This window comes from Mobula birostris, chromosome 16, assembly GCF_030028105.1.
Source record: "Mobula birostris isolate sMobBir1 chromosome 16, sMobBir1.hap1, whole genome shotgun sequence".
Taxonomy (NCBI): Eukaryota; Metazoa; Chordata; class Chondrichthyes; order Myliobatiformes; family Myliobatidae; genus Mobula; species Mobula birostris.
The window spans coordinates 3,594,576-3,613,171 of NC_092385.1; the positions used below are offsets into that span (position 1 = coordinate 3,594,576).

The 18,596-nt window shown below is 40.6% G+C and overlaps 1 protein-coding gene across 1 annotated transcript in view; it reads right to left on the reverse strand.

Annotated features, from left to right (window-relative positions):
* Nucleotides 1–408: 408 nt before the first annotated feature.
* txnrd3 (thioredoxin reductase 3) overlaps nucleotides 409–18,596 on the reverse strand; it is a 70,176-nt gene continuing 51,988 nt past the window's right edge. The window contains exons 12-16 of the mRNA XM_072280230.1: nucleotides 17,829–17,985; nucleotides 16,424–16,531; nucleotides 9,743–9,838; nucleotides 7,929–8,063; nucleotides 409–4,410 (exon numbers count right to left, since the gene is read on the reverse strand). Coding sequence (XP_072136331.1) covers nucleotides 4,345–4,410; nucleotides 7,929–8,063; nucleotides 9,743–9,838; nucleotides 16,424–16,531; nucleotides 17,829–17,985 — 562 coding nt within the window. The 3' untranslated portion in view covers nucleotides 409–4,344. The remainder of the gene's footprint in view (nucleotides 4,411–7,928; nucleotides 8,064–9,742; nucleotides 9,839–16,423; nucleotides 16,532–17,828; nucleotides 17,986–18,596) is intronic.

Consider the following 18,596-nt stretch of genomic DNA (forward strand, 5'->3'; position numbering starts at 1 on the left):
AAATGTTCCTACAACCAATGATCTTACTTTAAGGACTCTTCATCTCATGTTCTCATTATTTATTGCTAAATATTTATTTTTTCATTTGCAACTTGTTGTCTTGTGCACTTTGGTTGATCTTTCACTGAACCTGTTATAATTACCGTCCTATAGATTTGCTTTGTATGCCCGCAGGAAAATGAATCTCAGGGAAATATATGCTGATATATGCACTGTACTTTGATGGTAAAACTTACTTTGAACAGTTGAATCACCTGGCCAGAAACCAAGTGCTAGTAAATTTAGGCTTAAGTGCAGATGGGATATTGTCTTTCTTCAGTATGTCGAAAGTCTAAAGAACTCTTTCTCTCGACACACACACACACACACGTACTCGCACAGGTAGAGGGTGAGTAATAACAAACTATGTTTCTTCTTTATTGATAAATTGGTTTATTGTTGCCACAATGTACCAAGGTACAGCAAAAAGGTCTTCCATACCATTCATACAGATCAATCTCTTCATTACACAGTACATTGAGGGAGTACAAGGAAAAACAGTAACAGAAGGCAGAATAACTTAACAGTTAGAGAAAGTGCAGTACAGGCGGATCACAAGGTGCAAGATCATAACAAAGGACTGTTCAATAGTCTTATAACAGGATAGAAGCTGTCCTTGAGCATCCAGGCATTTGTATCCTAACAGGGTAGGTGAGGGAAGAGCCTGTCCAGGGTGGCTGGGGTCTTTGAAGTAAGAAGTGTAGACTGAGCCCACCGAGTGGAGGCTGATCTCCGTCATGTTTTGAGCTGTGTCCACAACTCTAAGTTTCTCATGGTCTTGGACAGCAGTTGCCATGCCAAGCCATGATGTATTTAGATATTAGGACAAGCCAAGTTTCTTTAGCCTCCCAATTAACTGGTGTGGCATCAACGTACTGGGACCAGGACAGGCTATTGTTCATTCCTAGGAACGTGATGTTCTCAACATTCGAATCATTAATGAAGATAGGAGCATGTGCACCACCTCCCTTTCTGAAGGCAATAACCAGCTCTTTTGCTCTTCTGAGACAGAGGGAAAGGTTGTCATCATGTCACCACCTCCTTCCTGTATTGAGGCTTACCATTTGAAATGCAGCCCACAATGGTGCTCACCTGCAAACACTTAGAACAGAAATGGGCCATCCACAGGAAGCAGAGGTGAACGGAGTACAAAGGTAGGAGGACACACTTCATTTCCATAGGGCATTGTTGATACCACAACTCAAACAGTGGACTCCTTTTTCAACATAGGATGTCAATACATTGGAAGCAACCACCATCCAGTCTAGAAAAGGAGAGGTTGGATACTAGGCTTGTCTGCTATAGTTAAGTGAGGGAGAGGAATTATTTGAAATGTTCAAAATCCTCAAGGGATCTTGTCATGGTGATTGTACCAAAGATGCTTCAGCTTGTGGAAGAATTCCAAACTCAGTCACTTATTTTTTTTTTAAAAAAGGGTCAGGTTGCTAAAGACTGAGGCAAAATGTTTACTTAAAGGGTCACATTTTTTTGTAATTTTTTCTACAGCTCGTGGAAGGCTCTCTGAATATTATCAAGATAGAGGTAGATATATATGAAAAAGTCTGCAGATGCTGGAAATCCGAAGCAACACACACACACAAAATGCCGGAGGAACTCAGGTAAGGCAGCATCTATGGAAGTGAATAGTCAGTCAACATTCTGGGCCGAGGCACTTCTTCCAGAGATGTAGATAGGTAGCTGACAAGCATGGTGAAAGGTTTAAGCAAGTGGGCAGGAAAGCAGAAGTGAAAGATATAACGGCATACAAAATTATGGTGGGTTTATACAAGGTAAAGGCAAGCAGGCTTTTTCCAAAGGCTGGGTGAGACTAGAACTAGAAGTCATAGATGAAGAGTGATGAAGGATCCTGGCCCGAAACACGAACTCTATTCCCTCTACTGCCCGACCTGCTAAATTCCTCCAGCATTTTGTATGTGTACTCTGGATTTCCAGCATCTGCAGAATCTCATGTTTATAAAACTTTGGAGTCTAGCTTTGGCAAATGATCCAAGTAGCTGATAGGAAATTTGCAAATGACTATATTAGTAAGCACTAACATTTTATAACTTAAAAATGAAAAATAGTGGATTCTGGTCCAGTATACTTTGGCCCAGTTAAGTGACTACCCTAATTAGCTAAAGTTTCATGGAAATAATTAAAGTAAATAAAAACAGACTGAGTAATATTTAAATGAAATACAGAACAAATCAGAACAGTACCAATACCTCTACAGTACTACAAAACTGTATTAATTCCTAATTATTGGGAGGAATTCAGTGTACACTGTTCTTTTGACTGTAAATGAACAAAATCTGTGCAGTCACCAAGTGCAGATAATAGGCTGCCTTCATACAATGCTTTTAATGATTGTATCCTTCAAATCTTCACTTTCATTGTATCATTCAAGATGATTGTTGATACCTTCAAATTCTTCATAGTTCCCAACTTGAAGTAGGGAAATAGTTTCATTTTCTCTTCCAGCTGTTTCTAGCATCTTCAAGCCTCAGTGCTTGAAATCGCAGTGAGCAAAACAGTTCTGGAATTGTCTTGCTGCTCATTTCTCACCAACTATCAGTGACACAGATCACCGCTTTTTGAACGCAATTATACACAACTAACACTATTTAAAAACTGTTTATTCTAAGCATGGTTAAATGTCTAATGGCCACACAGGTGCATGCAATTGATGCTAGCTAGAAACTGTATAACAACGGTCTCCTGCCCCAATTAAGCAGCAGTGTCCCAAATAAACAAAGGGAATCCCAGCTATTTTATTGATTAACTTTCGTTCTTTGAGATTTGTCCAAAAAGTAAGTGTCAGCTTGATTAACCGATGATCTAATTAACAGGAACCCACTATATTGGAAAAAAGTTAGATTTATATTAGTGAAAAGAACAAGTTTTCCCAAGTATGGTTGGTATTAACAGCTGCTTTCAGTTGAACTGCACCACTGAAAGAGATGAATTTTTAAGCCTAATACAGTCTAGTTGCCTCATCAGAAAGGCATTCCTTACACACTATTAAATTTGGTATAGATTTTATTAGATGCATTTTGGATAACAAACTTTGTTCACAATAGAAATATTCCAGTTAGTGCTGCTTGAGGTGGAATACACAAAATCTTGACAAAAAGTTCTGATCAGACAGGCACTAGTGATAAATAAATACAAGTCAATTATCATTCCAATTAAATATCCAAGCACTTGCATGCTTACCCAAAAGTATACACTATCACAAAAAAAGTGATAGTGCATGCATTTAATCTGACCTTGGTTTGCAAATGTTCCCAATTAAAAATGAGCAGAAAGACAAGGAAATGAAAGCATTTGGATACATAGGTGATTTCAACAGGTTACATTAAATAGTCTAGAAGTCACCAGCAAGAGCTACAAACAGATCTAAACAGACTGTGACCACTTTCTCAAATAACAAAGAGAACAAGGCAAAAAACAAAAAGGTCAATGAACTTTTAAGGAAACTTACAGTTCTACTGCAGAACCAGATTTTGAATAAAATTTCTATAGAAAGAATTTTCTAGATTCACACATTCTGACATATTTATAAGAACAATTGCAAGATTGGTCAGAGGTTGCTTACTCCTATTGGACTTTAAGATTAAAAAGTAGAGACCGTTATAAACAGGGCGGTTCCTCATATTACAAAATAATCAAACATATTCTTCCCAAACCATAATCAGTATACTTTCTGATAAAAGATCAATATTGTAGAACATTTAATAATCAAACATGGATATTTCTTTACAGACAAATTCTTGATTTAAAAAAAACTTGCAAGCATCCAATGATGCTAATTAGCTACACAACATAACGAAACAAAACCATTCCCATGAGCAGCCCAACACTTAAAAACAAAGAGTAATATCTCAGGAGACTAGGCTGTTACACAAGACTAAAGTCTCACTAGAGAAGGAAGCGCAATCATCTGAGTGGACGTAGAAGTTCCAGAGCCTGCTTGTTAGTCATCCATCTTGGCCCACCTCATACTAGGTTCCAGGCCAAAACTTCAAGGAGGCACAGGCCGTCAAGTCAGTGCCCTTCCAAGCAGGTCTGGTGATAAAGTTCACACCAAGGTTTACCCCACTGTTGTGCCATGTGCCCCATGTACATCCGTGATCCTCTGCTGTGACAGAACTCAAGGCAAGGCACTGCAGCAAGGAAGGCTGTTTCACAGTGCCTTGTCACTGGTTAGTTTTACCTGAGTAGGAGGCAAGATGCAAGTTGACCAAGCCTTACAGCAGTAACAATGCACACAAGGCGACAGCATTACAACAGCAGGGCTTAACCTCAGCATCCTCCTTTCTTGGTAATGTCCACCCCTGATCTTTTTGTTATTTCCATTGTTGTGAACACCTACAAGCAAACAGCAAATCATAGAAATCTGTAAATAGTCAGAACAATACAGCACAGATAAAGCAATTTAGCTCAACCAGTCTATGCTGACCATAGTGCCTACCCAAGTAGTCCCAAGTTCCTGCATTCAACCCATATACCCCTAAGCCCTGACCCTTCATGTAGGAAACTTTGTCACATGGTGTGAGCAGAATTATCTGCAGCTTAATGTGAAAAAGACTAAGGAGCTGGTGGTAGACCTGAGGAGAGCTAAGGTACCGGTGACCCCTGTTTCCATCCCCGGGGGTCAGTGTGGACATGGTGGAGGTTTACAAATACCTGGGGATACGAATTGACAATAAACTGGACTGGTCAAAGAACACTGAGGCTGTCTACAAGAAGGGTCAGAGCCGTCTCTATTTCCTGAGGAGACTGAGGTCCTTTAACATCTGCCGGACGATGCTGAGGATGTTCTACGAGTCTGTGGTGGCCAGTGCTATCATGTTTGCTGTTGTATGCTGGGGCAGCAGGCTGAGGGTAGCAGACACCAACAGAATCAACAAACTCATTCGTAAGGCCAGTGATGTTGTGGGGATGGAACTGGACTCTCTGACGGTGGTGTCTGAAAAGAGGATGCTGTCTAAGGTGTATGCCATCTTGGTCAATGTCTCCCATCCACTACATAATGTACTGGGTGGGCACAGGAGTACATTCAGCCGGAGACTCATTCCACCGAGATGCAACACAGAGCATCATAGGAAGTCATTCCTGCCTGTGGCCATCAAACTTTACAACTCCTCCCTTGGAGAGTCAGACACCCTGAGCTGATAGGCTGGTCCTGGACTTATTTCATAATCTACTGGCATAATTTACATATTATTATTTAACTATTTATGGTTCTATTACTATTTATTATTTATGGTGCAACTGTAACGAAAACCAATTTCCCCCAGGATCAATGAAGTATGACCATGACTACCTATTCCAAGTGCTGCGTAAATGATACTATTACACATGCCTCAATCACTTCCTCTGGCAGCTCATTCTACATACCCTGCACAAGTTGCCCCTCGTCCCCTTTAAATGTTTCATCCCTCTCACCTTAAACCCAATGCCTCCAACCTTTATGCCATGGTGCTTTACCATTAACAGAGCGGTCCGTGAACTCCAGGTTGGAAACCCCTGGTCTTGGACTCAGCTACCCTGGAGAAAAGACTTACCATCCACCTCATCTGCAGCTCTCAATTTTAAACATCCCGCATTCACCCATGTCCACGTAATAAAGATTTAGCCTGGCTAATCTCTCCTTATAACTCAAGCCTTCAGTCCTGGCAATATTCTCAAATCTTTTATGCATTCTTTCCAGTTTAACTATGTACAGTAATGCTAGGTTTGTGAACCCTGTTGAATTTTTTTCTCTTTCTGCATAAATATGACGTAAAATGATCAGATCTTCACACATTCTAAAACTAGATAGAGAACCTAATTAAATAATGCAAAAATATATACTTGTTCATTTACTTATGAGAAAAATGATCCAATATACATGTATTTTTTGGAAAATGTATGTGAATTTCTGGGGTAGTGCCTTTTACCAAAGCTATTTGGAGTCAGGTGTTCCAATCAATGAGATGAGATCGGAGGTGTGGGTTGTACAGGTGCCCTGCCCTATAAAAAAGACACACAAAGTCAGATTACTAACACCCTGTTCTTCTCAAGAAAGATCTGTTAAGATAAGTGCACCATGCCTCAATCAAAACAACTTTCAGAAGACCATGACGCCAGAAAAGGCTACCAGAGCATTTCTAAAGACTTGAGAGTTCTTCAGTCCACAGTAAGATAAATTGTCTACAAATGGAGTACTGTTGCTACTCTCCCTAGGAGTGGGCATTCTGCAGAGATCACACCAAGAGCACAATGTGCGATGCTGAAGGAGGTGAAAAAGAACCCAAGGGTAACAGCAAAAGATCTCCAGAAATCTCTGGAACTTGCTAAAATCTTTGTTGATGTGTCCACTATAAGAAAAACAGTGAACAAGATGGTGCTCATGGAAGGACACCAAGGAAGAAACCACTGCTCTCCAAAAAAAAATGCTGTACATCTCAAGTTTGCAAAAGATCACCTGGATGTTCTACAACTCCTCTGGGACAATGTTCTGTGGCCATATGAGACAAAGTTGAACTTTTTGGCAGAAATACACATTGCTATATTGAGGAAAAGGGCACTGTACTGCAACACCAAAACCTCATCCCAACTGTGAAGCCTGGTGGAAGGAGCATCATGGTTTAGGGCTGCTTTGCTGCCTTGGGGCCTGGACAGCTTGCAATTGTTGAGAGAACAATTAATTCAAAATTGTAGCAAGACATTTTACAGGAGAATGTCAGGGTAGCAGCCTGTCACCTGAAGCTTAATAGAAGTTGGATAATGCAACAAGACAATGATCTGAAAGACAAGAGTAAATCAACAACAGGTGATTTAAAAAGAAGAAAATTTGTGTCTTGGCCAAATCAAAGTCCTGACCGTAATCCTATAGAGATGTTGTGGAAGGACCTGAAGAAAGCAGTTCATGCAAGGAAGCCCACCAACATCCCGGAGTTGAAGCAGTTTTGTAAGGAGGAATGGCCTAAAATTCCTCCAAGCCGATGTGCAGGACTGATCAACAGTTACCAGAATCATTTGGTTGAGGTTATTGCTGTACAAGGGGGTCACACCAGTTACTGAAAGCAAAGGTTCACATACTTTTTCTATCAAATACATGTAACATTGGATCATTTTTCTCAATAATAAGCATAATGTTTTTGTGTCATTTATTTGAGTTATCTTTATCTGGTTTTAGGACTTGTGTGAAGATCTGATCACATTTTAGGTCCTATTTATGCAGAAATAGAGAAAACTCTACAGGGTTCACAAACTTTCTAGCACCAACATATTTCCTGTAACAGACAAGATCAATAACCACTTGCCAAAAGTTTAGTGATTCTGTTTACAAGGAAACAGATTCAAATCATTACCAGAAACATTTTCTTCTTTTTAAAGTTTTTTCTATAAGCATTTTCTAATCTGAATACTATTAAGACATTTAAAATAACTTTAACCTGCTCCCTAACCAGCCATCACCACACAGCAACAAAACTCAACTAGAAAGGTTGCAGGGACCATTTCAGTAGGCACCAAGTAAAAGGACTCTCACATAGTTGGACACATGCCAAGAGTATTTTCTGGTCAGCTGGAGTCAGTGCTGAATTAACCAACTAGTCAACCACCTTAACGTCACTGACCAAGACGTTTACCCAGACCTAGTCCCAAATGCTTGGGGAAAATGGAGGTGGAACCTCAGGACTGAACCATGCTCATGTTTGTGCCCTATTATCAAACAGAAGACAGTCTGCTCACACAAGAGGGCTATCACCACCATGAAATCTGATAAATTTAACAACCAAAATAAGAATGCGCATTTTCCAATGACTCTTTTGCACAATACAGAAGCTAAACAAGAAACAGGAAAGGATGTGTGCGGAATCAAGAAATGAAGATCTCACCTCTGCACAGGTTGGATGAATGCCAACGACACTGTTCAGCTGGTCTTTGGTCATGCCACACTTCATAGCCGCACCAAATCCTTGTGTGATTTCACCAGCATTTGGACCAAGAACGTGGAATCCCACCACCTTATTCTAAAACAAGAAAAATTCATCAAGGACTGCTTAGACTATACACACTTTTGCCTTCACTTCAAAAGACAGCATTCAACCATTTTCATCCAACTTGAAACAGGTCTTAATTTTAAATGCAATGTGCAAGTGTCATTACTTTGATAAGCTGTTAAGAATCCAATTGAAATACAAAATACAATTGATAGAGCAAAAACACTCCCAGTAAAAAAAAAAAAAAAAAAAAAGATGAGTATGCTTAACTTTGAGTTTAATTACAGGTACAGAATTAGTTAATACTTCAAGTTGAGAGCTCTTATGTTTTTGTTTACTTAAATGCCCTAATTCACAGGTTACTCCAAGTACTGATAGTACAGGACTAAAAGAAGCTGCAGAGGGTCATTAATCTAGTCAGCTCCATTTTGGAACTAACCTACAAAGTACCCAGGACATCTTCAGGGAGCAGTGTCTGAAAAAGGCAATGTCCATTATTAAGCAACACATATCAAAGTTGCTGGTGAACACAGCAGGCCAGGCAGCATCTCTAGGAAGAGGTACAGTCAGCGTTTTGGGCCGAGACCCTTCATCAGGACTAAATGAAAGAAGAGCTAGTAAGAGATTTGAAAGTGGGAGGGGGAGGGGGAGATCCAAAATAATAGGAGAAGACAGGAGGGGGAGGGATGGAGCCAAGAGCTGAACAGTTGATTGGCAAAAGGGATATGAGAGGATCATAGGACAGGAGGCCTAGGGAGAAAGAAAAGGGGGAAGGGGTGAAAAACCCAGAGGATGGGCAAGGGGTATAGTGAGAGGGACAGAGGGAGAAAAAGGAGAGAGAGAGAGGGAAAGAATGTGTGTATATAAATAAATAACGGATGGGGTACGAGGGTGAGCTGGGGCATTAGCGGAAGTTTGAGAAGTCAATGTTCATGCTGTCAGGTTGGAGGCTACCCAGACGGAATATAAGGTGTTGTCCAACCTGAGTGTGGCTTCATCTTTACAGTAGAGGAGGCCGTGGATAGACATATCAGAATGGGAATGGGACGTGGAATTAAAATGTGTGGCCACTGGGAGATCCTGCTTTCTCTGGCGGACAGAGCGTAGGTGTTCAGCGAAATGATCTCCTGGTTTGCGTCGGGTCTCGCCAATATATAGAAGGCCACATCAGGAGCACCGGATGCAGTATATCACCCCAGCTGACTCACAGGTGAAGTGTCGCCTCACCTGGTAGGACTGTCTGGGGCCCTGAATGGTGGTGAGGGAGGAAGTGTAAGGGCATGTGTAGCCCCTGAATGGAGGGAGGAAGTGATATACTGCGTCCGGTGCTCCCGATGTGGCGCTGGTGTCCCTGGTGACGGTTGGTGTTCAGCTGCTACTCACAAGGTTTACACATCTCTGCGTTGGTCTGAGGCTGTGTCCTACATCTAACAGGCTCCTGGATCAGCTGTCACCGGCTTTGTGGCTGTGGATTCACTTAGGAAAATCAGTTCTGAACATTATTTGGTTACTTTTATTGTTTGCAGGATTTGCTCTTTTTCCTGTACATTAGGAGCCTGACCATCTTTTTTAAATGGTTCTATTTCTTTTGTTTTGTGGCTGCCTACAAGATAAATCTCAAGGTTGTATATAGCATACATACTTTAATGATAAAAGTACTTTGAAAACAAATACCATACATTCTACAGATTCTTTCAACAAAAACTTACATTATCTGACTTCGAGCAAATGACTTTGCCATAACAAGCATTCTTATCTCTTCCAGGTAAGACCCATTCCAATGGCCAGAATACGCTGTGATACACCTGAAATGTAAAAAGGTTGATACTGAGCAAAAGTAAAAAGTAAATGGTAAGTGTTCTTGAAGTTTCACTCCATTTAAAACAGGCCTGACATTTAAATAACTCACATTTTGCAAAGAACTTGTGTAGACAGTGTACCTCTACAAATGCAAATAGATAATTGCTTCCCATTATGTCCCATTAATTAGGCTATTATAGGCCCATGTATTAATGTACAGTGAATTAGGGCAGCTTACAATATATATTCTTTCAAGACAATATTAAAATAGAATTACATTATAGGAGAAATGTACAAGATATTGTCAAAAGTAGCAAGGCCCAGGAACTGGGGATATGTCAGAATTTAGCAAAAGTAGGCCTAAGGTCCCAATAAGGAAGAGAAAAGTAGAATACAAGGCAAAGTTGACAAATCAAAAAAGACCGATCCTACAGAAATGTAAATATAAATAAAAAGGTTAGCTAATGTTAACGTGTCTCCTTGCAGAATGAAAATACAGTTCAACAGTCCCAGCTATTCATCTAATTGACTGATATAAATTAAAGGATCAAGTTTAATAATATCACACAGCTAATGAAAACTGATGATTTTACAGCATGCAAGTACATGAACAGGTCATGACAGAAAAATATATTGGGTTAAAAAAGTCATCTAGTTTGGTTCAAGCAGTAGGAAGATGGAGAACTTTTTTGTAATGGTGACACTGAAAATGTTCAGGGGACCTGGATGCCCTGTAAAAAATATTAACATACAGAAACAGCAGACAACTTAGAAGGCAAACAAAATGCTGGCCTTCAATTTTATGTTCAGATTTACTTGAAATAAGGATACCTTCCCACAATTGAGAGCCCTAATGGAACAGCGAGTATAGACCATTCTGCCCCTTACATCCATTCTGCCATTTACTGCATTTAACAATTCCTTTAAAAAATAAAAAAATAGCCTGCAGACATTTCATCACCAGTTTAGATGACATCCTCAAGGTGGGGTTGTTGGTGTTTCTCTCTGGGCATTCTAGCATTTATATAGCCCCCTGTTCACTTGCCCCAGTCCTGATTGGCTACCCCTTCAGTTGATCTTTGAATTCTATTGGCATGTGTATCTTTGGCTCTTAGGGGTTCATAGATGATGCCTACTTCGATATGTTTGTTTATAGAGTTATCAGAAGAAAACAACTCTAAAAATTCTCGAGCCTGCCTGCGCCAGAACCTCCACGGTGTCCCAGTTCTTGGTTTTCGTATACTGAGATCGGCCACAACATATCAAGTCTCCATTCCACCAGTTTGTGTTCCCGTGAACGAGCTAGAAGTTTGTTTGATCACCGAGCTTGGCAAAATGTTTGCAGATGTTTCAGCTCCAACTCAGAAGCCATCATCAATGCATTGGGTGTTGTCTCCTCAGAATGCCAGCTTAAATACACCTCTGGAGTCTGAATGGATATTGATTAGACATCATGATCTGCTTGGCTGGTTCGAAACACTGTAAGGAGGTTTGATTGGCTACCTTCAAGGGAGGTCTGTTGGAAGTATTTGCTTTCCTATCCAGATCCATTGACTGTTGATGTTGTTGTTTCTCTTTTCTCCTCAAGGGTTCATATACTGGATTTATGTATTTGTTGACTGATCTTTCTGTAGAGAATCACACTTTGAGAAATTCTCTCTTTTCTTGTTCTTGTTTGTGTCAAGACTCTGGCTGTCATCCAGTTGAAATGGTGTCCTTCTTAGTTTTCATGAGCTGATACTAGCGAGAGTGCGTCATGACTTTTGCTCACTAACTGAACACTTGAGTAGCATGTCAACAGTTTTCTTTCTGTTTGGCCAACGTAGTACTTGTCACAGTCACTACACTGGACTACTTTGAGTTTTGATAAGTTCTTCCTCAAAGTTGCAGTCGGTTTGTGAGCAACTGTGATGCTGTGTTGCTGAAGCAGCCTTGCTGTCAGTTCCAGGACAATCATTTGGTACATGGAGCTTAGAAAAATAGAGAGCTATGGGTAACCCTAGGTGATTTCTAAAGTAAGTACTTGCTCAGCACAGCATTGTGGACCAAAGGGCCTGTATTGTGCCGTAGGTTTTCTATGTTTCTAATCTTTATGTACAGCAATACAATTAACTTACTCATAGTCATTGTAGTTTGTATATTTAGGGTTATGACCTTGAGGCACCTTTGGATGAAGCTTCATGGATGTCTTGAAGAGGCACTTTGCTTCTTCTAGGTTTGTGTCTGTGGTGTTGCAATGGGATTCAATCCTCTTGAATCAGGTTTTCAAGCAGCTTTGTTTGTGGCACTTCAGGTGATAGCTATTGAAGTTCAGAATTTGATCATCATGTGTTGATTTTCTGTAGACTGATGTCTATAACTGACCAGTGGTAGTTCTCTTGATACGAACATTCAAGAATGTGAGTTGGCTTTCTTTTCAATTTCCATTGTGAACTTGATGTCAATAAAGACATTACTTAGCAGTTGATGTGTTCTTTGTACATCGTTTTCCTTGATAATCACAAAGGTGTCGTCCACACAGCACACCCAAAGTTTGGGTTTGATTTCTGGTATAACTGTATTTTCTAATTTCTGCATTACAACCTCTGCAACTAGGCCAGAGACAGGAGATCCCATTGGTGCACCATTGGAGTTGAGAGTTTACGTCCTGTCTGGCCTATGTAGTTCTTGTTGTAGTCTCCACAGGTGATCTTGTACATTGCTTTTGTCAAATGTCTGTAAATGTAATATGTCCATAGAAACACAAGCCAATCGAATTCAGGGTCCAATCAGGATCGAGACAAGTGAATGGGAAGGTTATATAAACACAAGCACTCCCAGAGAGTAACACCAACAACAGTGCCCTGAGGATATCACCTCAGCTGGTGATGAAACGTCTTTAAGCCAATTGCCAAGTCCAGTGGACACTGCAACATCATACACTTCAACTCAAGCTACCAATATTCACAAATTTTAAAAAACTTACGATCACTGCCTTGAATGTACTGAGTGAAATTAAGTATACTGACTGTATATTCATGCATTTAGGAGATGTAATCTAATTGAAAGACAATTCTTATGGGAGCTTGACAGGATAGACTTGAGATTAGCAGTTCACATGACTAAATAAACAAGGGGTCACAAACCAGGATGTGTTATGTGAGCCACTTTGGGTGTGCTGTATGGACGACACCTTTGTGATTATCAAGGAAAACGATGTACAAAGAACACATCAACTGCTAAGTAATGTCTTTATTGACAACAAGTTCACAATGGAAATTGAAAAGAAAGCCAACTCACATTCTTGAAAATGACTGATTGTATCACAGACTATATCAAACTCTGTGAGAACACCATCTTGCCAGCCAGGACTACATACTGCTTCCCCAACAATAAGCCCTGGATCACCAATAACCTGAAAGAACTTTTGAATATGAAGAAGAAAGCCTCAGATCTAGATATATACAAGTGCTTGAGGTGAATAGAGTGAACCGAAGGTAAAGCTGAGGGCGTGCAAAGAATCTTACAAGCTCCAGCAGAATAGCAAGAGGCACATGGCCGGGCATGAAGCAGATCACTGGCTTCAAGGTTAAGGAAAGGAAAATCGAGGGGTGCCTGGATATAGCCAACAAATTGAACTTGTTTTCCAAAAGGTTCAGTATGGGACTTCCTGCTGTCCCCTCCCCCACTTGCCCAAACCACACACACTCCCTCCACCCCTCCGAAGAGTGCTTATGTTCCAAACCCCCCAACTTTGGAGCATCCTGCCTCCATGGGGATGACCATCCTCCCCTGCCTATGTCAGCTGGAGAGACTACATCAAGGCAAGGCTGCTGGACGAGGCTGCATCAGCCCCAGGGTATTGAAGGCCTGAGCGAACTAGCTGTCTGGTATTTTGTAGCACCTTCACAATCAGAGTCTAAGTCAGGAAAGATACCAATGCTATGGAAGACTTCCTGCTTGGTTCCTGTACCCAAGAAGGAAACTCCATCTGAACTTAATGACTTTCAGTACAAACCTGAGTCTTGTTACTTGCAGAAGTTCTCTCATAACTCTGCGATGGTTGGGTGCATCAGAGATGAGCACGAGCCGAAGTACAGAGAACTGGTGGATGAGTTTGTGGAGTGGTGCAGGAGGAATTACCTGCTTTTGAATGTGGCCAAAACCAGGGAGATGGTGTTTGATTTTAGGAGAAAGAGGACAGTGACGTATACATTTCTGGGAGAAGAGGTTGCAGCGGTGGAGTACAACAAATGCTTGGGTGTTCACCTCAACAACAGACTGCTTACAAGGGGATGATTTTCTGAGGAAGCTGAGATCCTTCAATGTGTACAGCAGGATGCTGGAGATCTTTTAAGTCTGCTGTAGTGAGTGCAGTCTTCTTTGCGGCTTTATGTTGGGGAAGCTGTATCGGTGGTGGTGATGCAAAAAGACTAAATAAACTCAAAAAGGCTGGATCTGTCCTTGGCTACAACCTGGATTTTTGAGTTAGTGGAGGAGAGGAGGTCACTAAACAAACAATTACCCATTATGGACAGTCAGGCACATCCACTCCATAACCTACTGAAAAAGCAGCGGAGCATAATTTCAAACAGGATCATTCAGTTGTCACAATGATCGTTACAGAAAATCTTTCCTACTAAATGCAACAAGCATATTGGCAAATTATTGTGCATATTATGCTCTACATTATTATATTTATTATTGCTGTGTTTTTAAATATTGCTACTGTAATGAAATAATTTCCAACTCTGGATCAATAAAGTAATTAAAAATACATACTGCTGCCAATTTTCCTGCTCATATCCTTACAAGCTTGGTTAACAATATTAGCCAACCAGCTGAAGTGAGCATATCAGAGTAGAGTAAATGTCCAAATGCAACATGACTTAAGAACATGTTGTTAAAAAGTTACTTTGTATATTGATGGACAATAATTGTAATCTCATCAGCACGGACTCGCAATGCTTTACAGAGCCTGCTGTAAGATCTGGGTTAATTTCTCTCTGCATGTTCTCTCAGTGACAGTGAGCTTCCTTTGGGTGCTCTGGTTTCCTCCCATGTTCCAAAGATGCAGGGTTAGAGTTAGTAAGTTGTGGACATTCTATGTTGGTGACAGCTATGTAGCAACTATTGTAGGCTGCCCCCCACACAACCACCACTAATTTAATTTGATGCAAAAACTGCGAAACACATAGAATCTTTGTTGTTGCTCAGTCATTTTAGTCAAGTCTGACTCTTCCTGACCTCATGGACTAGAGGGTTCATTGGATTTTCATGGCAAGATACGGAAGCAGATTGCCAGGCCTTTCTTCCGCGCTGATACTGCTGCTGCCCAGGTTGGGACCCGGCGGGGTTTGAACTCACAATCATCTGCCTTGAAGTCTGGTGCTGATACCACACCACCACCAGCCAGCCCGAATCTATATCTTTAGCTAGTCTTTGTTCACTTTGGGTGAAAGGACCCATTTCAACACTGTAGAATTCCACTACTATAACAGCACACTATTAAAGCAAATACTCTAACATCTGAACCCCCTTTTCACCGAGTTCAGACAAATCCTACTGAGCTTGGAGGTCAGACAGATCAAAATTCTGCACAGCAGAGTTCAGAATATAAGTAGCAACACCAAAAGCAAACAAAATTCTTTCCCTCTCTTCCCGTTCAGAGATTTTCAGTGCAGGGTTAGAGCACTGGCTTTTCAATAGGGAACATCACTCTGCAGCACACAAATATTTTCCAACATTGAGTACTATATTCTAGCCCAGTAACAGTGACCAACTGAATCAGCATTCTGTCTTGCCACAATAACCATCAGGCATGGAATAATGAAGTGGAAAGTCATATTTGCAGCACTTATATGTCTAACCACCTTAGACTGATGATTTAAACTATCAAATCCCTCACATCAGTAACCCAGCATATATTTAGAAACACCACAAATATTTCTCACTTACCTTCTCTCCAATGACCATTTATTCCACAACAGGCAGACTGCTTTTAAAAGCAATTGAAAGGACAGCTAATCATAAACACGAGATTCTGCAGATGCTGAAAATCCAGAGCAAATTCCAGGTCTTGCTCAAGCTGGGCTAAACTTCCAAAGATGGATGCAAGCCAAAATGAAGTCCTTTGAATAGCAACCAAACATGTTGCTAATCAAATTCCAGCATTAATAACAGTAAGTATATAATAAACGTGGCCAAGTGGTTAAGGCATTCAACTAGCGATCGGAAGGTCGGGAGTTCGAGCCCCAGCCGAGGCAGAGTGTTGTGTCCTTGAGCAAGGCACTTAATCACACAGTGCTCTGCGACGACACTGGTGCCAAGCTGTACGGGTCCTAATGCCCTTCCCTTGGACAACATTGGTGTCGTGGAGAGGGCAGACTTGCTGCATGGGCAACTGCTGGTCTTCCATACAACCTTGCCCAGGCCTGCGCCCTGGAGGGTGAAGACTTTCCAGGCACAGATCCATGGTCTCGCAAGACTAATGGATGCCTTAATAATATATAATAAATGAGCTCTCATTTAATTGGCTTGTCATTTGTTAAAATTTATATTTCAATAGCAATGGGAAGCCATTTAACTCTGAAAATCAATCTAGTTCCTACCTCAATGTGCTCATCTCCATAAAGTGCTCTTGCATTTTCCTCAGACAGCCCACAGCATCCATACTCCAAAGGTGTAAAGACTGTGGTGCATACATTGACATAGTCACACTGAAAAATAAATAGAATCAATGACATGACACGCCACTAGTCAGTTTAATTTCAGTGTTAAACATTGAAAGACAATAACAATATACAAGTTACATTTTTGTGGATTTCTACAATAACACCAATAACCCACTATTACAGCACCCAGAAATTCCACCAGGTAACGTTTGCCATACTTCACTTCAATTTGTTGGGGCCCCAGCAAATTAAATTTAACTGGTTCACTGGAATATCTGTCCCATTCGTAACATACAAAGAGATGAATCAAGAGTGTCAAGGTACTAATAGAAATAACCATGACCATGATTGTTCTTGACAAATTTTTCTACAGAAGTTGTTTGCCATTGCCTTCTTCTGGGCAGTCTCTTTACAAGACGGGTGACCCCAGCTATTATCAATACTCCTCAGAGATTGTCTGCCTGGCGTCAGTGGTCGCATAACCAGGACTTGTGATCTGCACCAGCTGCACATACGACCATCCTCCACCTGCTTCCATGGCTTCACATGACCTTCATCCAGGTGGGGGGCGGTTTGGCAGGTACTACATCTTGCCAAAGGTGACCTGCAGGCTAGTGCAGGGAAGGAGTGTCTTACATCTTTGGTAGAGACCCTTCTCCACCCCAGCACCCAACTACCAATGTATATTAAATAATATTGTTTTCAAGAGGTTACAGCTCAACTTTAAAACATTTTGACAAACCTGGCCCTTCAACTTCCTCCCACTACTGCCCACTCTCACAAAGTGGTTCATGGGCTACAGCTCTCAATTCATTAAGATGCCCCATCTCTACTAAAGACCACTCTGGTGACATGCCAAAGGTAAAGTTGTTCCATTGCACTTGCAGCCCAAATATAATCATTTGTTATTTGAAAAAAGTATCTACTTGGTTTCCTTATCCTTAATCTTTGCCTACAATCTTTTACGATCTCTGTCTCTGGTTCCTTCACAATTGCAAGCTACATCTTCAATTCTGCTCGAGCTCCTTGACAAACCTCACCATGCCTCTTCCGCATTAAGACATACCGAAAGCCAAGTTTTTTTTTAAAAAAGCATGTTCACTAGGATTGCATTAAAACTCACTTAGCACAGGTTGCTATTGTGATCTACCTCTATGAAATTTCTCAGATGCTACACAAGTTATCAACAGTCACTGTAAAAGCTTTCCTTCACTATTTTTCTTTTGTCTGAAGAGGAATTAAAACCTTTTATCACTACCCTACCAAGACCAAATTTATGGTTGAGGAAATTATTCACTCACTGTGTCCACGCTATCAATTTGGAGTTTAGATACCACCTTACCTTCACGGTAGAACCTGCATAGAGTCTGCGTGCAAGCAACTTCCCAGCTTGAATGGCAACAGGGGTGAGTTCCAACTTGCCATCAATAACATCGCCTATGCCATAAATATAAGGCACATTGGATTTTTCTTCACTGTCCACCAACATTTTTCCATTTCTAACAAATATTAAAAGAAAATTAATGCAACAAAACATACAGCTTTTTAAGCTAGGTATAACCAGCAAGCTAAAAATACAATACTTGATTGACAGAAAATCTTCAATTCCAAGTTTATCAATAATTTCATTTAGAGACAAGTTTACAGATTGATTTTATTTTATAAAATCTTTTCAATGATTGTAGTATAGAATTTAGTGAAACAGTAATTACTTACAAAAAAGATTGAAGCAAAAATAAAATACTGCAGCAAGATGCAATAGTTGCTATTTGAAGCTTAAAAAAAAATCATACAATCCCCGCAGGTTCCTCCAGGCATTTCTTATCCATTGGCTCCTTTACTGAGACAGAATTATTGGCAAGCTTCCACAGGTCAGAGATGATGGAACTGTCTTTGGAAATGTCAATATACACATTTTTTCCCCCCCCATTTACAAACCTTCTGAAGTTCCCTTGAAACAAAGTGTTTAGTGGAAGCATGTAACAATGACATAATGTCTAACATTTCTACTCACCCTTTTATATCATGTGCTAGTATTTTCTCACTCATCTTTCCCAAGAAGCACTGATAAACTTGTACAGTAATGTAATCAAGGACACAGGGATAGGAT